This window comes from Symphodus melops, assembly GCF_947650265.1.
Source record: "Symphodus melops genome assembly, chromosome: 11".
Taxonomy (NCBI): Eukaryota; Metazoa; Chordata; class Actinopteri; order Labriformes; family Labridae; genus Symphodus; species Symphodus melops.
Window position 1 is genome coordinate 10,529,233 of NC_136701.1, and position 22,565 is coordinate 10,551,797.

General features: G+C 40.6%; 1 protein-coding gene across 10 annotated transcripts in view; it reads right to left on the reverse strand.

Moving 5' to 3' along the window:
* Nucleotides 1-22,565, reverse strand: part of LOC306832179 (RNA-binding protein Musashi homolog 2) — a 259,288-nt gene that overhangs the window by 69,046 nt on the left and 167,677 nt on the right. For all 10 annotated transcript variants that reach the window (XM_079356626.1, XM_079356633.1, XM_079356634.1 and 7 more), the window contains exon 8: nt 2,812-2,894. In XM_079356626.1, the coding sequence (XP_079212752.1) occupies nt 2,812-2,894 (83 nt within the window). The remainder of the gene's footprint in view (nt 1-2,811; nt 2,895-22,565) is intronic.

Here is a 22,565-nt window from a genome sequence, read left to right on the forward strand (position 1 = left end):
CTTAGTGCATTCCCTATAAAACTATTTCATATATTTGTAGCTGTACCTTATAACTAGTATTTGTTGTTGCTGGTAGAATTTGTTTGTGTTTTGGGTATGTGACCTGTGAGCAAAGCTATTCCTACCTGTGAGATGTGCAAATGCCTTTTTGCTTTTGTTGCTTGGCTTTTTGCTAATTTGCTTTATTTTCCTCAGGCCAGTGTTGTGTTCTTTTAAGTTCTTTGCAATGGGAGAGCCATGTATGTGCCAGTCATCTACCAACGCCTGCAGCTAGTTCAAAATGCAGCTGCTCGCCCCCCCTGACTGGAAAGACAAATAGGAACCACACTACCTCTGTGTTGCTCTCCGTCCACTGGCTGCCTGTCTGATACATGACTCATTTTAAAGTGATGCTGTTGGCTTTTACATCTCCTCATGGACAGGCACTGTTGAAACCTATAGCAAGTTCATTATCCAACTAGAGCACTGAGGTCAACCAATCAGCTGCTCCCGGAAGTGCCAAAAACTACGCTTAAAACTATGGATGGTTGATCCTTTAAAGGTAGAACCTGAACCTCTGCCCCGAGTCTGCAATGTTTCAACCATCTCTTTGGCCTTCGCTTTAAGATGGGAACATTTAAACTCTACAATCTTTTACAACAATTTTACCCACAATAGATTTCAATATCTACTATTAGTAGTCTAAATAATGCATTTCATCCCAAAAGATTTGACTGGGTAAATAAAGTCGACTTGTATGTGTGCTTCACTTGTCAGCAGCGTGTCATGCAGCTGAGTGTCTGCTTTGTGGTTTCTGTTGGGCATTTTAATCTGATCAAACAGAGATGAATATAATTTACAACAATGAACACAACCTTATAAACACTGTGGAATGCCTCCCCCCCTCTCTCCTTCTCTAACCTCACCTTTGTTCAGACCAATGGCTGCTGTTGCACATTTTGCCAACAAAACAGAGCAACTTCAAGGCCTGACACATTTCACAGTGTCCTCTTCATGCTTTTGGAGAAGTCCAGCTCCTGCCATCTGGTCTGATATTTAGATTATCAAAGGCAAGCTCCAAAAGGTTCAACAATATTTTGATCTCTCATAAAAAAAACAAAAACTAATGAATTTAATTCCCATGATGATCCTCTTGTTGATTATTCCCTAATAACAAATGAGACTAATGTTAAAGCTTTTATCGTCAGTTTCCTGCACTCTATTTTACCTGTTGTCATACGACATGTAAATCTGTGTCAATGCATTTTACTGTATTTTTGTACCTGTGCCAATTTATCTGTGTTCTATAGATTTGTTCTATGCTGTAGGACAAATCTCCTTTCGGGGACGACAAATATGAAGTTGACATTTTGCTTACAGTATGTTCTGTGCTCAGAATGACAAGCAAAAGCCTCTCAACTAAGAAAAAGACTTCTCTGCACTGCGTCTGACGTCGTCAGTAAACGATTTGCTGAAATCACGGCCTTTATGTTACGCTGTGAGACAATGTAATGAGTTTAAAGAAAAGAAAAAGAGGAGGGAAATGGCTACGTTGTCAAACAATAACATGGTCAACAATTTATTAAGAAAAGTCCTAATTAGCATTCCTGTTTGCAATCTCATCATTATTTCATTAGAGTCTCTTTGTCTGAAAGGTAAAAGCTTCAGAGGGACAGAGAAAGAACATTAGAATGGATACCAGGTTTCACATCTGATTTCTTTTGTTCAACGAATGACTTGTTTTTTGTAACACGATGAATGCAAGCGAATAAGCTATTAAAGATTTTTGATCACAATAAATGTTATGTGCTGGCCTTCATGCTTCATGTGGATGTATGATTTCTGTGTCCTCACAGTGTGGCGTCTGCATGTCAAAGGATCAGGGACATTTGATTGTGACGGAACATCTTCCAGTTATTTCTGTCACACTCCGGCTCTCTTTGTGGTAGAAAGTCCCGAGCATGGACTGTGATGCCGAGCGGCGACACGCAGGGATGTATACCGGGGGTCATGTGTGACCTGGGCCGGTTCCCCGGTGAACACGGTTCTACTACGCTGGTCCTGTCAGTCTCAGAGCCAGCCAGTCAGTTAGAAGGGGGGGGGGGGGGGGAGTGAAGACACACAGCAAGAGAGAGACTGAACGGCCGGAAGACAAGTATTCCCTGCAGTCGATCTCAGCCCACAGAAGCGCTCAAATGATGCAGGATCTCTCTAGAGGCCTGCAGGGTGGAACTGGGTAAAGGAGGCACCTAAAGTTACACTCGCTACACTTAAGTTGGTTCCCGTCAGTTATCAAAAGTGACGTAATGAGTCAGGAAAGCACCTGTGAACTCTGCAGGGTGCTCCGAAGATGACCGTCTTACTGGTGTAAATAAAACAAGCTTCACTGGGACTCTGAGGAAGGTGTTAATCCCTGACTAATGAACTCTGCCTCTGCTAGTAGCTTCCCTGGACATCTCCACCTGTGTGTGTGAGTGAGAGTGTGTGTGTCTGTGTATGTGAGTGGGCGTGCATGTGCATGTGTGTGTGTTGGGGGATTCAGAGAGAGAGGGACAGGCTCCACTCTCCCGTCCCTCAGCCTGACAGGCAGAACTCAGGCACACAATTTCACGCTTTGTGGTCAGTACACACCACTGCTTTCCCATCCCTGAGACCCAGAAACCCGGGCTGTGTGTGTGTGAGAGTGTGTGTGTGTGTGTTTTAGTCTGTGCATATGAACATGACACACATACACAGGCCTCCTCTGCTATTAATACGAGGGGGAAAGAAGAAATCAAATATTAATCCTTCAACGCCCTCCTGGAATTGAAAAAAAAAAATGAGTGGACTTACCATTTTGTTATTGATTTCATGAAAATGAATTTCACAGACTTTCTCTACGATGTCTTCACTCTCAAAAGTTATGAAACCAAATCCTATGCAAGGAGAAACAGAGAAGGGGGGGGGAGGGAGAGGGAGAGTATGAGTTAGTGGAGAGTCTTAACAAAACTCAAAGACTGTGCAGCGAAAGAAAGATGGAACATTATCAAGGAGCCACATCCAGAAACTATGCGAGTACATCTGTGGAGATTGGCTCAGGCATGGAAAAGAACAAGTGAACAAGACAGACATTGTCCTCTTTAAATCAGGAATATGATGAAATCTGCCACATTATTAAGGGCACTCGAGGACCTCTTCTACAAAGAGAAGATGGAAAAACAGCACAAAGCTCATTTAATGAGATTCAGAGAGCCAGGGCTCGAGCATCTGAATTTCATTAAAAGCATTTTGTGTTCTTTTTATTGAAATTTCACTGTATAACAAGGGCTCGTTTTTATGTTAATGCAGGCCTTAGAGTGAATGCATCGTTGACAGTGGGATTTTCATGCCATATTTATAGGATAAAAGCTTAACCCCTTTTTTTAAACACAAAGACACAGAGGCAAAGATGGTTGCAGACTTTTGAACACAAGTGGATTGCAATCCTCTGTGTTTTCATGATGATGCACAAAGCAATCGCGCTTCTGTATGGCTGTGCTTGAAAGGAAAAGACTGATATTCTATTACTTTTGCCAAAAGAGGAAACGGCACAAAAGAGAAACAGTTAGTGAATAAAAGCAGCAAGTGGGACTGAAAGGAGATGAGTTTCTTTTCAAAATGGCAGACACCCGAGGATGGAGCACAATCACCTCAGATTGAGCTTAAACAGCTGTCACTGCAGACATCTCGCCATCTCACTAACACACACACTGCAGACAGCATCCGTTTATTATAGCTAATGTGAGATGACACAGGAGAAACACTGAATATCTGACAGGGCAACACATTTCCAAATAGAACCTGTTCATAAGATAAATAACAGTGAATGCGATTATTTTCATTCAACTTCAGGCACATCCAGGTATTCAAGTAAAGGCTCAAGGTCATTATTTTCCTCAACGCAGGAATCTCAAGGTCAATGATTGAAGGGGCGGAGAGTAGTGACGTCACATAGTCCAACAGTATCACTCACTGCATATAACGTGTTACAAACCAAGGATACAAGTAAGGATTCTTTTTGTTTCCTATAAGCTGCTCTTTGGGTCAGAAAAATATGAAAGAACTGCAAAGCTTCTCAGAGTGCAACATGATGCCTTCAAACGTCTTTTTCTTTTTTTCAATATAACAAGGTTTATCAAGAAATGTTTCGTCGTTGTTGGAGAAGAAAGTCAAAGAATGTATTCATCTTTAATAAAAGTGGCCCATGGATACCTCTTATGTAAATTTGTATTGCATCATCGTTGCAGTTCTGAATTATTCTATGGCAGTTTTCCCATAATTCCTCTGGCCGAACTGGACTGCTTTGTGGCTTTAGAAGTTTTCAAGGATTTGTCAGCCAGTACGATTAATTATTATTTAATGATTATTTAGTTCTCAAAATAAGTTGATTTTCATTTCAACTGTGTCATATAAAAAAAACTACGGATATTGTATTCATCACACATCAATGCACTTTACTTTTATTTTACTCATATCACCCATCCAATGAGTATGGTGAAATGATAAACGGACATGAGCTTATATAGCGTTTTCTAGTCTGCTGTCTTTTCAAAGGGCTTTAACACTGCAGGCCACACCTACACATTCACACCCTGATGGCAGAGGGGTCGATGTAAAGTGACTATCAGAATCAACTAATCCCATTCACACACATTGATACGACGCTGGCGTAGCAGTGGGAACTGAAGTGATTGAGATACGGCCAACTCCACCATTGAGCCACAGCTAGCATCATGCTGCCTGGTCGCTTGCTTGTCTTCAAATTGATAATCATAAAAGTGCCGTATGAAGTGTTCCATTATTTAGATTTAATTAGTTTTCAAAGCAGCTTTTCGCATCAATTCATCAAATCACGCAGAAAAAAAAGAAGACATTTTTGTGAAGGGGAGCAGCTGTTATCTATAAACCCAACCACAAGAAAAAAAACAAACAATAACTAGCATTTATAGTTTTGTCTTTCATTTCCTCCTTTCATCTTTTCCCCGCTCTTTCTCCATAAAAAACAAAACAAAAAAAAACTGCTGTCCTTGATCGACACAGATTTGTCAAAAGAAGCGATGGCAATCAAATCTGTGAGCTGATTAAACACAAACATCAGATCTGATGAGATCTTATAAGACAGAATATCAATTTCCACTGAGACATCTCAACATCGAGCTGGGGTGACATGCTTGTGTGCGTGTGTGTGCGTGCAGGTGTGTGTGTGTGTGTGTGTAGGTTGGGGAGGAGGGAAGGGGGGACTAATGATGATGACAGGTAGAGCTGTTTCACCCTCTCCTCCAGCACACCCCACCTTCAAGCTAGTGCGAGGAGCTCTCTTGACAACCAACAAATCAACCGCCAGGAGTAATTTGTCATGGAGGAGTGCAGGTAGACGGAGTGAAGTATCGGTGGGAGAAGGAGGGCAGAGAGGGGAAAAAGAAAAAAAGGTGGAGATGAAAGGAGAATGGGGGTGGGGAGAAAAAGACAGGAAAAAAAAAAAAAAAGTGACAAGGGAAGAGGTTAACACACATGTGCCCCTGTCGCCACACTCCTTCCTGCTGCTACAGGCAGCTCCTCCATCAACTGACAGGACATTTTCTGCTGCACCATTATATCCACCCGGGGTCAGGGCCAAGCCACAGCAGCGCCACACATACCACCAGCAGGGCTTCTCCACCCATGACGGGATCTGTTTAAATGGACAAAAATACATTTTGTCTGGTGTAAACTACTACTGGAATGTGCCCTGTACACAAAAAAAATACCCCTATTTTCCTCTTTCCTCGGCTGAGCACACAACTTCTAGGGCTGTCTGAACCTCTGGCCCCCCATTGCAGTGCCTTCCTTTAGCTCTACTATCCTATTTTACAGCCCCTTACAGACAATTACAGGCCACAAAATAGCACCAAACACAAGCATTTCTCTTCCCCATCCTCCTTTTGCAGGATGTCAGCAGAGCCAGATTGTCCGCATTCATCCCAGCTCTTCTCTTCTCTTCTTCCAACAATCTACACATGGCGGGAGGCTGACCTCCAGCAGACTATTAAAGACTGTCAGCAGTGACAGACAGAAGGAGAGAGGTGTCAATGTGCTCACACACTCAGGAACCTTCCCACAGCTTAAACAATAGCCTGTAAATGGAAACACATGGAAGTCTGGGCGGTAAGGCTGATAATAGGTGTTGTGTGGCTACTGGCCGAGGCCTCTTGGCTGCACTCGCTCACACTTATTAGCGAGAAGCCGGGCGCTCAGCCTCATCTCATCGCTCCGCAGAATCGGCAGGGAGCCTGCTTTCACGGCCTTTTACCAGCTTCATCATACTCACTCTTTATTTCACACTTATTTCAGCTTTCTCTGCTTCTGTTGCTTCAGTGCTTTTCACCCGACTTACCCAAGCAACCCCCCCCCACCCCAAGCTGGGAGGAAAAAAAAAAAGAAAAAAAAAAAGGCTGATCCTGCCAGAAACAGATAACGTAAGAACTTGCAAATTGATGCAGCAAAGTTGACTTTGACTTGAAAAGTGGTGTCGCAAGCTTTAAATTAAGAGAGGTTGGAAACTTCACAGGGTTTTCTAATGTGTTAACGACCGATGTAAAGTGTGCTTAATTGCTTCTCTTACATTTTTCCTTTTGATGCCTGACAAGACTTCAATATGCACCACAGAGATATCTTCAAAAGTTAGGTGCTTTAATAAAAAACAAAAAAAAAAAGGCTTGTAAGGATTTAAATGTTCGTTTTATTTATCAGGAATTATACGCTATAAGAAGGGCAGGTGTAGGAGGAGTTTTAGCATGAATTTAAAGTTAAGTTAAAGTTGATGGAGACTTAAAACTAAACCCCAAACTCCTCCTAAGCATTTAAGTGAGCACCTACAGGAAATGTGAGGGATAGTGTTTGTATTATCTGTGATACAATAACAGAATGTAAGACCTGGTGCTCATTACCAGGACCTATGACCTACAGGTTTATGTTCACAGAGTCAAGGAACATTTAGACAAATAATTATGTTTCTTAGTTAAAGTGTGTGAAGAGATTTTCTTTTCTTATGACAGCGTCATAAGAAACTGCTGGGATGAAGATTAGCATCACACACGTGCTAGCAATTCAGTAACTGCATGTATCTACCCATATACATTGATAACTTTGATGCTAGTTAAGGAAATGAGTTGCTGTAGCTGCTTCAACATTTGAAAGTAATAACATTGAGATCTTGGTTAGAGAGATGCAATTGTTTTAAAATGGGGAAAGTGATGCTAACACACTGGGCTGCAGAGCCACCCTTGGTGCGTTGCATTACTTGAACATTTCCTGTCAAGTGTTGCAAGTACCTAATATTTCAACTCCACCTGACATCATGCTCAGGGGGGAACAGTTGTAATGTTCACGCCTTCAAATCATGCACGATCCAAGGGAATCTGGCAAAGCACTATCATTACAATTCACCTGAAACTACAAAGACAAAGCATTGTGGGAAAAAACGTTTTACGACGACATATTAGCTTCAGTAAAGTCAAAAGTTGATCTTTGAATTTCACTTCCTAAAAAAACAAACTTACTGACCGCTTTCAATCATGTTATGGTGAAGGGCTGAGCTGTTGTTATAAAGCCACTGGTAGCAAACTAAAATCTAAAATAGGGCCCATTGTCTGTGCATCAATCCAAAAGCAGTGACATGATAACACTTTATTAAATTCCATTTATAAACCAGGAAAATAGCAATGCAGCATTATGATGGCTTTTAAGCTCTGCGGAGAACATGGCAGATGAATGGCTGTGAATATAGTGAACAGCAACAGACTTCTTTATATAAAACTTTAAAAACTTTTACTTAAACTAGTAAACGACTGTCACGGTTGTTGTTGTTGTTGTCATAGCAACATGCTAAAGAGCTCGCTCGTGCTTTACTGTGCCTCTGCAAGTAGCAGTCTTAGTGTTCTGCATCCCCATGTCATGGTGAGCTGACTTCTCATCATGTGAAGGTAGCTTGATGCTTCAACAATAAGGCTGTGTAATAGTCCTGAATAAAAGTGCATCTAATGAGAGGAGCCTGCTGCTGAGAGCCGGGAAATGTCACAACCTGGAGAAGTTGTCAGCTGTGACCTCAGGGACCCAGCATGAAGGAAATGGTGATGGAAGTGCCCCCCCCCCTCCCCCATTGTGAGCTATATAATTATATACAAGCACAGTGCAGTATGCATGCATATGCACATACACACACAAACACATACATACGATAAATGTACACTAAGCCGCGCAGAAAAAAGGGCAGTGCACCTGCAGCTCGAACTGAAATATCCTGCAACATAAATGTATGATCAAACCTTCCCCTGTCCAATAAGAAGCAGGCCTACAGAAATCTGCTGCTGTGCATGCACTGCCTATACGTCAGTGTGTCCAAGCCTCCGAGCCTCATTTCCTTGTAATGCAGCAGAGCAGAGAGGGGCAGTCCAAACTACCGCAGCGCAGTTGGAGGCCTTTGATCAGTATTTCCATCGGCTATTACTAGAGATCCAGAGCCGCAGGCCTTAATCTCCTGTTTAATACAGTTAACACAGTGAACTCTCTTGCAGCACAGGGCACGTATAGCTGAGCAAAAAAGATTGAGAAATGAGAGGCTTAAACTAGAAACAGCTTCTTTTTTACGTAAGTTTTCATTATTTAAGAAGAGATGAGAACACTGACTCTCATCAAGAACGTATCTGTTAAAGACTCGTCTTGTAAACATCCTTTTCCATCTTATAATAAACCTCATGAACTTCAAATAAAGCTTGACATTCTGAAGGGCGTTGAAGGTCTAAAGTTTGTGATGTGGTCTTTATTTCATCAATCACACAAATGAACTTACATCTCGTATGGTGATAGATATAACACACCACTGCAATGATTCACTTATCAGCTCTTCCCCCTGCTGAAAATACTTCCCTTTGACTTTCCTTAAATGAACAGTAAAATAAAGTCTTTGTTCATTATTGGTTAAGATGTAGGTACAGAGACACAGAGAAGAACGAGTAAATATGATTACTAGGATGGCAAAATCAATCCCTGAAGTGTGTTTTACAATAAGCTACAGGTGGTGTTTCAGACAAGAACACGCTCAGAAAATTAGACTTGGGATGTTGTTAGATCTCATCATAATTACAGTCGGTGCTTGTGTGCCTCTCTCCTCCTTTGATGCACTGTTTTTTAAGAATTTGTTTCACCAAAAGGTGCTCACATATACTTTACCATGACTAACGAGTTTATGTGTCAGACAAAAACTGTGATGAGAGACAGCGAAGGAAAGCAGTTAAGCAATGAAAGGATTACAATTCTTCACATTACAAACATGAACATTCTAGAATTTTCTGCTGAAGACAGATTCTTGTTTTCAAATATTAAAGTCATTATTTCCCACTAGGTCCAATATGGATGTTTTAACTGCTACAGTGTTGGCGTGTGTGTGTGTGTGTGTGTGTGTGTGTGTGTGTGTGTGTGTGTGTGTGTGTGTAAATGTCTTAGAGTACTGTGTGTGTGATTTTCATCTTAAACATTTTATGGTATTCTTTATGAGCTCTGTCTAGGCAAACAAGGGGTTGGCATTTTGGTTGTGTGAACTGTACTTGTAGGTTCACACAAACAAGAGTATACCTTTAGTTTATGCAGATGGTGACATCAATATGCAAACTACTCTCACATGCAATAGAATTAGTTGTGTATTGTTTTTGACTTGAATGATAGTTGATACTATGATAATAAACAGAAAAAAATGGGCTCATAGTTAATAAAGAAGTTGTGGATCCCTTTAAAGAAGACACCCCATGCTGCAGAGAGCTCGTTCTGTGTGCCATCGTTTCTAGGTGAGTAACAATACAAAACCTAGCTTGAGGCCATATTGAATAATGTTAATGAACACTGTTTAGTGTCTGACTCATCTACTGAAGCTGTTAGCCTTAATATTAATCAAACAAGCCATCAGCCTTAGCTGTAGCAGAGCGTCAACATAGTAATGTAGTGTTATAGCCAGAGAACCCTTCAGCTGCTGTACTTGTAAAACAGACTATTCATCACTGCGAGTGTGTGGAGATGTGGAGCAGAATTTTTTTTCCATTTCCACCAAAGGCTTGGTTGTTATGATAATGATGGATGGAATAATTATGTCAAAAAGACTTACACTATTGGGGTAGTCGCTAAACACTAACCCAATGCCAAATCTGTCTTTGGACTTGTTAATCCTCAATTTGACTTGAACATCAGGGTGACCACTTTTGTGTAGGTTTTTGTATAAGAAAACATCAGGTGGTAAAATGATTGGAGTTAAGCTTTGAGTGATCAGAAGCTCCGAGGATTCAAAACGCTGGAACTTATTTAGTTAGACAACATTTTAAAGGACATCTCGTTACCGATGAAACCGAGAAATGTCAAAGGAGCTTTTCATGACACAATGAAATAAAGCATCAGGCCAGAGAACAATTAGATGGAAACAGTGTGATAGTAAATTGATGTAATTAGATTTCAATGTGATGTTGTTTTCTTCACGGTTGGCCTTTTTCCATTTCACGACGCCCCAGTGAGTTTCTTTTTATCGGTTCACAAGCACTTATTTGGACATCTTTTATTTGGAATATCCAGCCAATCAATTACATTTCTTAATTTATTGTGATTTTCATCAAAATAAAAACCTCCAACACTGAAAAATCAGGTAGCAGAAAAAAAAAAAAAGTGGCTTTCCTCCACTAAAGCAAACTTAACCAGTGGGCAGTGCCACATGCTGCACACGGGTCATTTTTCTCCATCTTTCCTCCTACTTTGAGAACATAATAGAGACTTGTAAGGAGGACTCTTTCGTATGCTTTTACTAAAGACTACAGCTACATCCATATATTACAATATGCCTGCTTCCTCTGCATTTTCTGCAGAGCAATTGGGCTCAGCATGCAAGCTGAGGGAACTAGTTTGTCTGTGCCTCTATGTAGGTCAGCTTTCAGAGTTGGCCATCAATTTCTACTGTCCTACTTAAAGGGACACCCTGTCTCCGTGCAAACACACACAAACAAGAACACATACATTAAGGACATTTGCATTACATATGGCTACTTTAACTTGTACCATGATGCTAGAGCAATCCTTTTCCTCATGTCTTACTTCACTTATTTATTTTTAGATATGGGACAGTGGATAGAGTTAGAAATCAGTGAGAGAGATAGAGAGTGGGGAATGGCATGGAAGGAGTCACAGGTCGGATAGGAATTCAGAATGGCAGCTTGGTGGACTACAGCCTCTGTACATGTGGGTGTGTGCACTAACCACTAGGGTACCAGCAACCCCAGAGCAATATTCTCCAACAGTGTTTTATAATCAGAAGCTAAAACGTGTCAATCGATTCGAATCGGACTTGTCAATACATGTCCAGAGCAGAGTGGTCAGAGGTAATAGCACAGGCTGTGAACCTGTGAAATAAAGGCATCTTTCTTCACCTCTTCAGCGTAATTTCAAACACTCTCCAACTAAAAAAAGACCCTCATTAGTGCCAAACAATATCCCTATAAGTGTGAATTTATCCCCGGCGATATGATCACAAGGCTGCTCGAGGATCAACAGAATGGAAGCAATTATCCAGAGAGAAGGTGACTAACTACCCCTTTATTCACCTGCACACAGACAGCAGGGTGAAAGCAGGGAGCCATAAAGAGCACTTAATAAAGGAGCCAAAGAAGTAGGAGAAATAAAGAGAAATCTTTTGATGATATAACCTTCTGTTTAAACTATTTCTTCCTGGTTATTGTTCTCTTTTTGATTAATGCATAAAAAAGCCGTGATAGTGTAGTTGGTGTTTAACCAAAGCAGGATATTTTTCATATAAATATTCTTTCTATAAAACTCTATAAAAATAAATAAATTAAATGATTAAATCTATATTTAAATCTATTAATTATCTAAATGAAGTTTCTAAAAAATAAAATTTTATTTAGGAAAAATGGTTTATTTGAAACTAGAAGTATCTACAGTGTATTATCCAAACAAGGGGCCTGTTGAAGAGACTTAAATGATGATTTATGTTTTACTAAGATGCTTTAAATGTTGTGGTGTGGCCACTGCATTGAAGCTAGACTTACTAAAGAGACACAGTTCACTCTTTCTTCCCCAAGGATTGGCTCAGGGACAAACTTAATCTCTAAATGAAGTTTATTTATATGACTGGAATCCATTATTCAATTCATACATGTATTCAAATAGAAGGCTGGTTATCTGGTTGAAAACATGACCATAAGAAAAACATGTAAAGACATCAGATTAATTTTGTCTGGTTACAAGAGGAGTAATGAAAGTTTGATAAAAAAAAAATAAAAAAAAAATCAACTCCCTCACATATATGTTTGTCCCGAAACAAAACATTATCTGTGCATGTGGAGTTCAGACATCTTGGTGATTGCCTCTGTTGTTTAAAACGTTTTAGACGAGTAATATCTCTGGCAGAGAGGTTTGTAAAATTCACAGTGTATCCATATTTTAATAACCCTTCAGCGAGTTCTTTTGTAGAAGCTGAAGAGCACATTTACAGACTAAAACACACTTGGATGAAACAACGGCCTCACACTTTAAGAGACAGTGTCTTTACCAGACATTGAACTGAACACTAAATGTAGAGCTTAGCACTGACACTCTACCAGGACAAAAACAGAGACTGTTTTTTTTTTTTGCAGTCTGTGGCAATTAGGTCATGAGAACACTTGGGCTTCTTCCCAGTCAGCTCAGTCTATTTGGGAAAAGGACAAAAAAAAAAAAGAAGCTCTCTCTATCTCCCTTGTTCTCTCTGTAACTTTCTTCCCCGCTTTATTTTTAGTGTCTCACACCAATCCTTCCTTTTTGGAATCACTTTGTGAATGCTGATTGGGTACGCTCCGCCCAATGGGTCCAACCTCAGCATTAAATCAACATGATCATGCAGAGGCTTTCGAGGCTAAGTACAGAGGTTGCTGTTTCTACTGAAACACTGATTACAATAAAACTTTCAAAATAGACAGTCCCAAAACAACTGTTTTGGAGTACCTGTAATTTTCATTTGCATGCAGTTTGTTCATGGTGGTTTTATTCAAATGATCCAAATTATGATTGATCAAAAGGGAACAAAATCAGCTAGAAGACACAAACGCCGGCAGCACCAGAAAAAAATAAACATGTAGTTACACGTTATGTTCTGAGAATGTAAAAAAAAAAGAGAAGCCATCTCTACCATACACTGTACAAAACACAGAAGTAGTCTCAGTCCCAGCTCCCATTGGATTCTGAAGAAGTGCTTTGAAGTCGAAGGATGAGGTTCCTACCTATCTTTGAGTAAACCTCTTCACAGACAGCAAGGAGGAATTGCGGCAGGTCTCCTCACAAACAGCTACAATGAGCCTCCTGTCTGTCAATCAACCACTTCCACAATGACGCTAAATTATGCCAAACTCAAATCCTAATATTAAGCTTTTGCACTGCTTTGACTTTATGTTCAGCACCTTAGGTCGCCGCTTGTTCTTTACATGCTCGTAGGACTAGTTGCTCAAAAATATTTTTTGTTCTTGGACCAAGTGAGAAATATCACCTCTCATCTTTGATTAATTCCCAAACGTGGTCTAACATAAATGTAGTTTGACAATGTTATCAGAGAGAAAAAAAAATCACTGTGACCCTAACCTAATCGATGAAAGGACCTCTAGCCATGATAAGGTGATGGAAAAATTAATGCTGTCTTTTTTTTTTTCGCAATCCAATTCTGTCGGCTAATATCCATAACGCAAACACCCACCTTCCTCGCACACATACGGAGACACAACTGCTGGGAGAGTGACAAGGCTCCTCTGCTTTAGCCACCGTTATCCCCGCATCTCTTCACGGTGCCACTGTACTTGCCTGAGGACATATTGTATCTGCGTGGACTAAGACAGCAGCACGTCTAACATGCTGGATGCACACAGTGGAAGCAGTTGCTGATAAACAGGCCAGAGACAAATACAAGCAGGGTTAGGTAAACACCGCTGAGAGTGAGAAATCAAGCTGGCGAGACAAGTGGATAGAATATGAAAAAAACCAAACAAACCTGGAAATAATTTCTCACACTGATAGAATTTCTTTCGCACAAATAGTGTATGGGTGTAATGAGATCCAAAGGTTTGGACCACAAGAGGATTCTTCATTCAAAGATGACAGACTCTTTAGTGGCGAGCAATAGGCTGAGCCTAATGGATGTCTCAATCTCTGTCTCATACAGTAAGCCCAAATGCAGGGATGAGGAAGAGGAGGAGGAGGAGGAGGAGGAAGAGGAGGAAGGTGAGGGCAGGAGGCTTTCCAAAAGCCTTTGAGTCAGTGTGATGAATTTCTTTTGAGGTGTGAAGCAACGTGGGAGTCGAAATAAATGAAACAGATATGCACCTTTTGTGTTTTCTGACCTATTGATAAAGATATCCATTTCATTAAAACTGAAAAAAAAAAGCATGTCCCATCCCTGTATAAGTGGAGAATCTGAAAAAAAAAAAAAAAGGGGGGGGGGGGGGGAATAATAAGTCGCAGGCAGAAATGAACGATGGAGAGACAGTTTCTGAAGTTACTGCAGTGGTTTGGTAAGAAAAGAAAACCTGGCAGGATGTTGTGGGTGCCAAAACCTCCCGGCAGAGCTTCTTCAGGGGGAATTCACTCAGTGCCTAAAAGCCTTTAATCAAAAATAATCCTCAGCAAACAACAAGGCTTTAAAGCACTGACTTATGTACAAAGGGGTTGCAAAGTAAAATTGATTTAAGTGAATTAGGGCCTCTCATTGCCTTGCATGGCCAGATTGTTATTAATATTTAAGCGGAGGGTATATTTAAAGGCGTGACACAGTAGCAGTTCATCTGAAATGAAGAACACTGATGATGCCACTTTGCTGAGGCCCATTACCATTTAGCAGAGATTGCTTTCATTGAGTGAGCCAAATGCTTAGAGGCGGAACTGCCACTTGTGTTTACTTTACAGATGCTGCTATGGAGAACGGCGAAGAAGAGTACTGTTCTCGAAGAAAGTCTTTCCACTCCAAAAAAAAAAAGAAAAAAGAAAAGCGCACCAGGGCTAAAATCATGACATCATGGACTCAAGCAATGCACGATGATGTCATCGAGATCCTATTGACCCTTGTAATCAAGGCAGGCGCTGCAGCTTCATGAGCGCCCCTCTTTGATCAAATGCCCCTCTCTCTCTCTCTCGCTAACACTGGCACTGAATTAGAGTTGTGTAGTGTTCAAAGAGTAGCAGCGATTGCAGACAGAATTTGTTCATAACATGCAGGCTTGCCTTAATTGCTTTCTTGCACTATAATAGGGTTTATATAATCAACCAATAAACAAAACACAGCCTAACATCCTTATAACTTCAGTATATTCTTTCATAAATGCTTTTTGGTTGTGATTTGCAGAGACGAAAAAGCTCAAAAGACTGCCTGGACCAACGCTTATTTAAGTCAGCGTTAAAGTTGTTCAGATCATTGATTGGTGTCCATCTTTTTAAATGAGCTTTTTAAGGCCCTGACACGCCAAGCAGACAGCAAAGAACTAGTGGCGATGAAGGCTGCCTGTGGCGTCACCTCACATCTTGGACAAAAAATTGCTCTAGAATAACACACCGCAAAGACTACAGGCGACGGGCAACCACCACGAACGCTCCGCGACACGAGAAGCCGCTGTGGCACACCATTCGCATCATAGGTGGCCCGATACCCTCAGTCCTCAGTCTTTTCTCGGAAAAAAAAGAAACAAAGAGTTGGAGGCAACAAATAAGGAGAAGCCGCACTAAATGGGTAACAGCACAGATACTACAGCGACATGCTCAAGGGATTTTCCTGAACTTGTGTCGAGACTGAAAGCAGGAGATAAATAACACAGCCTCCGAACAGCCAATCACAGAGATTCATCTCACAACATCCGACGCCAATTCAACATGTTGAATTATCCCCCCCCCCAAAAAAAAAAATGGCGGCCGAGTAGCCAGGGAGCCGGACACACCGCAAAAACTCCGACGACTGCTCACCGACGGGCCAATCTGGAGCGACAGCCAGCGATCTCCTTTGTGTGTCATGGCCTTTACATGGAACACCTGATTGAACGCAGATAAAGGTCGTGACCTCATAAACGCACATATGCAAAGGCCTTTCTAAAGGAGACTAAAACTAATCGGGTGTCTGTAAAAGCTTGGGGAGACTGTGCAGAATCTCTACATGATAAGCTGGACTGCTCATTCATAAGCGAGTAAACAAACATGTTGGTTGACAAAGGCTTCAAATGTTTTTGCACTTCACAAAGGTATAATAGACAAATTAAAATATGCAATAAAATGCTAATTGCACAACGCACAATGTATTTTAGCACTGATTGTATTCAACAATAAGTAGGTATGGTGCATGATCACAACAAGTATTTCCAAACTCACTTCAGCTCTTGGTCCAGCACACACGTTAAGCCACACTCATGCTCCACTTAAAGATCTAAAAAGACTTTGCATTTCTGTTTAGTTTCTCTCTTCCCGCCTCTCTGAAATTTCCTTTCAACTCAGCCTCTTTGCAGAAGGGGAGCTCATTTCAATCTCAAAGCTGACATCTGTGGAAGCAATGCGAGCTCTAAATGAGTGGATTTAATCCTGTGCAACAAGGCAACAGCAAAGGAAGTGTTCACGCGAGAGGCAGGGAGACCGGGAGCAGGGTGAGCAAAACAGAAGAGGGAGAAGGGGAGAGAGCAAAAAGGCAACAAAAAAAACACACACCAAACCCCCCCCCCCCCCAAAAAAAACAACAAAAAAACAAAAAAACAAAAAAACATTTGTGACCTCTGCTCCTATGTCTCTTTGCAGCAATGCAACTTTTAGTTCATACAGAAGAAATGGACAGAAGAGCAGCTTTAGCAGATAGAAATTTATTCATCGTGCAGGAAAACAGCTGAGGTATTGGAGAGGGCTTCAAAGCAGAGGAAGGCTCCACGTCCTGCATGGCCTTCTCCTCTGGCTGGGCGCTCTGTGTTTGGCCTTTGAGTAAGGGGCTGATCAATCCCCCAGCATGATGCCAGGCTCTGGACCCCCCGTTACCAAGAGGCCGCTCTTTGAACAAACCCTGCCAGGGGTCAACCTCCCTGCGCTTCATCATCTTAAAGGTCAGACACAACAAATGGCATGGAAGACATTTTCTGTTCCTGGCTTTAAACTCGGAGCTGACCGGAAAGAGCGTCTGCAGTGTGCAAACCAGGCTGTCAGGACCAAATGGTCAACTGATCATCTCCGTCTCAAAGTCCCACACATTCTAGAGAGATTCTAAACAGCTGGAAAAAGAAAAGGCAAATTAACAACTAATGTTGTGCAAATATGCTCGAGGGGATGAAATTGTTCCCTTTAACTATGCTGGTAATATAACTGGTTTTCATGTTAGCCAGGGGTAAAATCTGTAGAAACAAAGACACGAAACAAAACTTCTTGTATTAAAGAAATAGATTGATGGGGCTCTGGTTTAGCACAGTTGGTGGATCAGAGGCCTCATGGACAGAGGCTACAGACCTCAGCCTACTGTTAGCGGGTTCATCTCCCAGTCCTGATGCTATTTGGTGCACGTCATCCTCCACTCTCTCTCTCTCCCTCCCCATTTGTCCTGTCTATCTTTAGCTGTCCAATTACATAAGTACAAAAAGCCAGAAAAATATTTAAAAATAAAATAGTGAGAAAGGTTTATTTAAGTTGTTGATTGAACAAAGAGTAAACGGTTTGTTATATGTACCACTTGTATAATATTAATTTAAAAAATACAAGTAAAAACAACTTCATATTCTGGCCAAGCTAACTGAGATGTGTCACATTTTGGATATTATTACATCAAACTTTCTTGAACTTGAATTTGATATAGCCAACAACAACTTTGGTTGGACGTTCTAATCAGTTTTGCCTGTAAGTCATGAAGCTAACAGTCACTTGACACCTCGTCTTTGTGGTTGTGTTTATGTTTACCACTTGTGTCTTATAGCTGTCGTTTTCAGAGAAGAATACCTCAAGAATGTTAAACCTGTTTTTGTTCCATCCGTTCAAGCTTCTCTGACATGTCCCATCAGAAAACACTGCATATATATTTACAGTATGAGGGAAGGTAAAAAATGAGAAGTACCAGGAGACATTGACATGGACCCAAAGTTTCTCACAGGAGCCTTGAAGTTCAAAACAGTTGTGATATATGATGTGTTGAAAAGTAAAAAGAAAACAAAAATGGTTTTAAATTCATCAAAGCATAAGTAGGTTTCATAAAAGAGGAGTTAGGAGTCACATGTTAATCTATAGGAGAAAAAAGTGTTGGAAAGTAGAACTGACATTCAACAACAACAACAACAAAAAACTACTTAAGTCCAGTATCTGAGTATTTGTATTGGGTTAGTTCCCTTCTCTGCTTATGACTGTCATATCAGAGTTTCAACTTTCTGTCATTTTCTTTTATCTCAGCTGTGCCATAATCAGCTATGGAAGTTCAAACCTGCTTCAGCCTCTTCACAATAACAGTCTTCTGAAAAGTGTACAAGTCAAGTTTGCATTAACAGCAAGCATGAGCTATTATGACTCAACACAGCCAAGGGAGCTGAACAGGAAGGGTTTAATATTTTCTGAAACACACACACACACACACACACACACACACACACACACACACACACACACACACACACACACACACACACACACACACACACACACACACACACACACACACACACACACACACACACACACACACACACACACACACACACACTTATAAATGGGGGGGAAATTACAAATAAAGGCCTGTCTCCTTTAATAATAGCCTTTCCTCTGTGCAATTGAGCTAAATCAGCCACTGTTTGATCATTTATGATACATAATTAAAGGAAGGCCAGTCACTGTTTTCTAACTCTGGGTTTTATTGCCACATTCCACCTTGGATAAAATGTTGCATAAATTCATTAGTTCCTCTCTGCCCACACAAATATACTGTGCAGTGGATTTTGAGACACTTTCTTTTCAATTCAAATGAGAAGCAGAAGATGCTAATCAGTCATTAAAAGAACATCATTTCAATCAGCCGTCGTGACATATTGTTGTTACAAAGACAAGAAGTTAACTATTTTTGCAAGATTATCACACTTATTTCTTGTAGCATCATTTCATATTGTTATTTCAGTGTGCATTTTAATGTAAATCCTATTCCTATATTTTACTCTTTTTTTTAATAATAAAAATTGAGATGTTTAAAAAGGAGATGTGCATAGAGACTGCAAGCAGCAGGAAAAGAGCTAAGATTAACTATCTCCTTATGTGGACTTGCACCTGCAGCTTTTCATTCAAGTCACTTTACTTAAAATGACGGCTTTTCAATTTGATGAAATGATTGTGCACACCTGATCTCTGCTTTGAGTGGCAGAGATCAGGTGTGCACATTTACATATTGAAGCCAGGAAGCTGTTCTCTTGAAAAACAAGATGAACCAAATGGCTCTTTGGATGTGGTTTAAAGAAAAAAGACGAAGAAATAAGTAGGAGAATCTTTTTTTAAGAATTTTATCACAGCAGTAACCTGACGAAAAGGTAACAAATATCAAAGAGCTTGTTTATGATGGAAAGCTTTTTGTATCTGAAAATAATTTGTCTTGAATTAATGCAAAAATGTAGAGCAACAAAGCATAGCTCTTTTTTCTTTTGAAGTGTGAGCTTTTAAATTGCTAACACTCATCAGAATTCAGTTTTGATAGCAGCATGAGCCCAGAAACCTTGTGTGCTTTGTATGGAAACCACTCCTTTAACTTGTCATATAGCTGCACCAAAGTGTTGAGCTGATGAAGTCACACAATCATTTTATGCCTAAATATGCCCACGGAGAGCAGAAGCTCAATCAGTCCAGATAATTAAGAACACCTGTGCAGGTGGATCTGATGTGTGTATGGACTTTGAAGATGCTGTACACTCAAAACAGGTGTTTTCAATTAATAGACTGGCTCATTAGACCTGTGATAAGAATGAGGACATGTGAAACGGTGCAAGGAATTATGGGAGGCAAAACACGACTTTTAAATAATTACAAAAAAAACGGAACATCTATGTTGCTGTAAGATGATATATAAACTACATATGTGCTGAACGCCATTAAAGTATGAAGCAGCGGTTCTTAAACCAAGACTTTCAGTGTTCAACATCTTACTTGACTGCATCCATTATTAATGTTATCAAGGCACAACATAACTTTTAAAGTAGTATGTTCAGGTTAATCTAATCTAATAATAACTTTACACCAATAGAACAATGTTTCTATCATTGCCTGTTCACTTCACTATGTATCTTTGGTCGTGGTTACAAATAGAAGTGTGTACAGCGTAACGTCACAAGTTCACACAACTGCCTTCAACTACAAAGAGGCAGTTAGCCAATTTCACTACTGTTTGATTTAATGGCTGAGGTTAAGAGATGACCGAGCAAGAAGCCAGACTACAGAAAATATTAGACAGACTTTAACTCGTTTGCAAGAGCTTCGTGAAACATTAGCCTGAAAACCAGATGCCTAACTTGCTATGTTGCAAAGTGGTTACACTGTGCAGCAAGTGGGTATTCTAACCTTTCTGAAGATAATATTAATTACAGGTAATGATATAACATTGGATTGTTTGGCTTCGACTTGCTTTAATTACGCCTATGACATTTGAAAATGTTGGCTTTTATGAAAATATATTGAGGGTATGCATTGAAGACACTTCCATTTGACACCAACCTACTCACCATATGTGAGAAGGCACCTAACAAGCAGGTGGTGGTTAAGAATATGTAGATCTGACATTAGAAGTAAAACTTTTTTTAATTTTTTTTTTTCACAGTTAAGGCACTTGAACAGATAACAACAACGCTAAAAAATAATATTTAAGCCATGTATATATAATATAGCTTGTATTACAGACGAGTCATATCAAATAAAACATTAAACCCAGCAAACATCAGCACGGAGAAAAGGCCTGGCCCATTTGAAATACGATCTAGTTGACTTAAAATACAAAGAACACCAACAATCTCTTCTTCATCTGCTAACAGATTGATACAAGACGTTCACATTTGTGTGTGTAATGTTATGATGTATTTGGTTAAAAATCTCTCTTTGCATCCTATCATTTAGATTTTAGAACTCCAAAGCACCATTCAACTTGCATTCTCAAGTGCAAAACAAATGTCAGCCTTTTTAACCTCATTGTTTGGTTTATTCAGAAATGATCCCGGGTCAATAACAAACTGTTATTTGGCTCATATAAAGTATTACCAAAATATGTCTCTTACTGATGCTCGAAGGTCCACAACTGATAAAAATAGATCCACACAATGATCCACAATGTGAAACCATAAAAGTACACGCTTTGTGTAGTGTAAAATACCATAAAATCACTGTTTCATCAGCTGCCAGGGATGAAAATCTATTGGCAGTATTCTGTGTGAGCTTTGACAAGTTTGGCCATCTAGAAGAGATGTGTGGTGATTATCTGGATAGGGCTACTCTGTCTGTCTGGCTGCCCCAATAAAGCCTTGACGCCAGAATATTCGCCTCGGGCTCCCAGGTCTGAAATTGCCTCTAAAGCTGCCTTTTGTAACTGCTGCTGCACAGTCGAAACATTAGAGAACTTCTTGCACACAGTCCATAAATGATTAAAACCCTCCTTGAGAGGAAGCCGCGCGGCTCTCTCACGTTTTCCTGTAAGATGGAGACGACAATAATCGTTTCGGGGATGGTGGCGGCATGTGTTTGTGTTGGTGAGCGTCTGTGGGAGTGTGTGCCTGTGAAATGGGCATGCACACAAGTGAACGAGACATATCAAGATATGTAATATGACATAATGTCTCCCCTGCTCGAACCCCCAGCTGCTCGCCCACATGCCTCAGATCCTGCACCATGTCTAAACAGATGCTCTATCAATAATGCTTGCTTCAGTGCCACACACCTCCCTTGTGGCCAAACTGGGAAGAAGAGAGTGGGCGAGAGAGGGAGGGAATGGGTGAGTGAACGAGTGTGTGTGGTGAGAAAGGACAAGAGGGAAGGAGGATGGGCTGGAACCCAGACGCTAGGGTGACTACTGGGAGATGGATCAGCCACGCCAGAAGAAGCCAAAGGACCGATGAACCTGGGGATGAAGTGTCCTCCTTGTCCCATCTGCTTCGGAGAAGGGCGGAGGAAAGACAATCCAGCATTGTTTGAGCCTATTTGCTCAAATGATCGTGTACTGTGATCCTGCCTTATTGTGAACACGAGTTTCCAGGCAGATAGATCAAAAGGATGGACACAAGTTAACAGAGAAGGAGACATAATTAGACTGTGAATGCTCTGAAAGATCCTGTCATCTATTCATTGACATGGTATCCTTGACTCTCCGATATTAAGTTTTAATATTAGGAAACTGATCTCCTTTGAACTCTGTGGTGACACTTTCATTGCTGCCATTTTTATGTCCCTAGAAACAGTTTTTAGAGTGAATAAAACAACACTAATATACCACAGTGGATTCAGGCTGGGTGTGAGGACAGACCTATTGTAGTGCTACTCCCAGTATCAGTACACTCCTCTAATAATGTCTG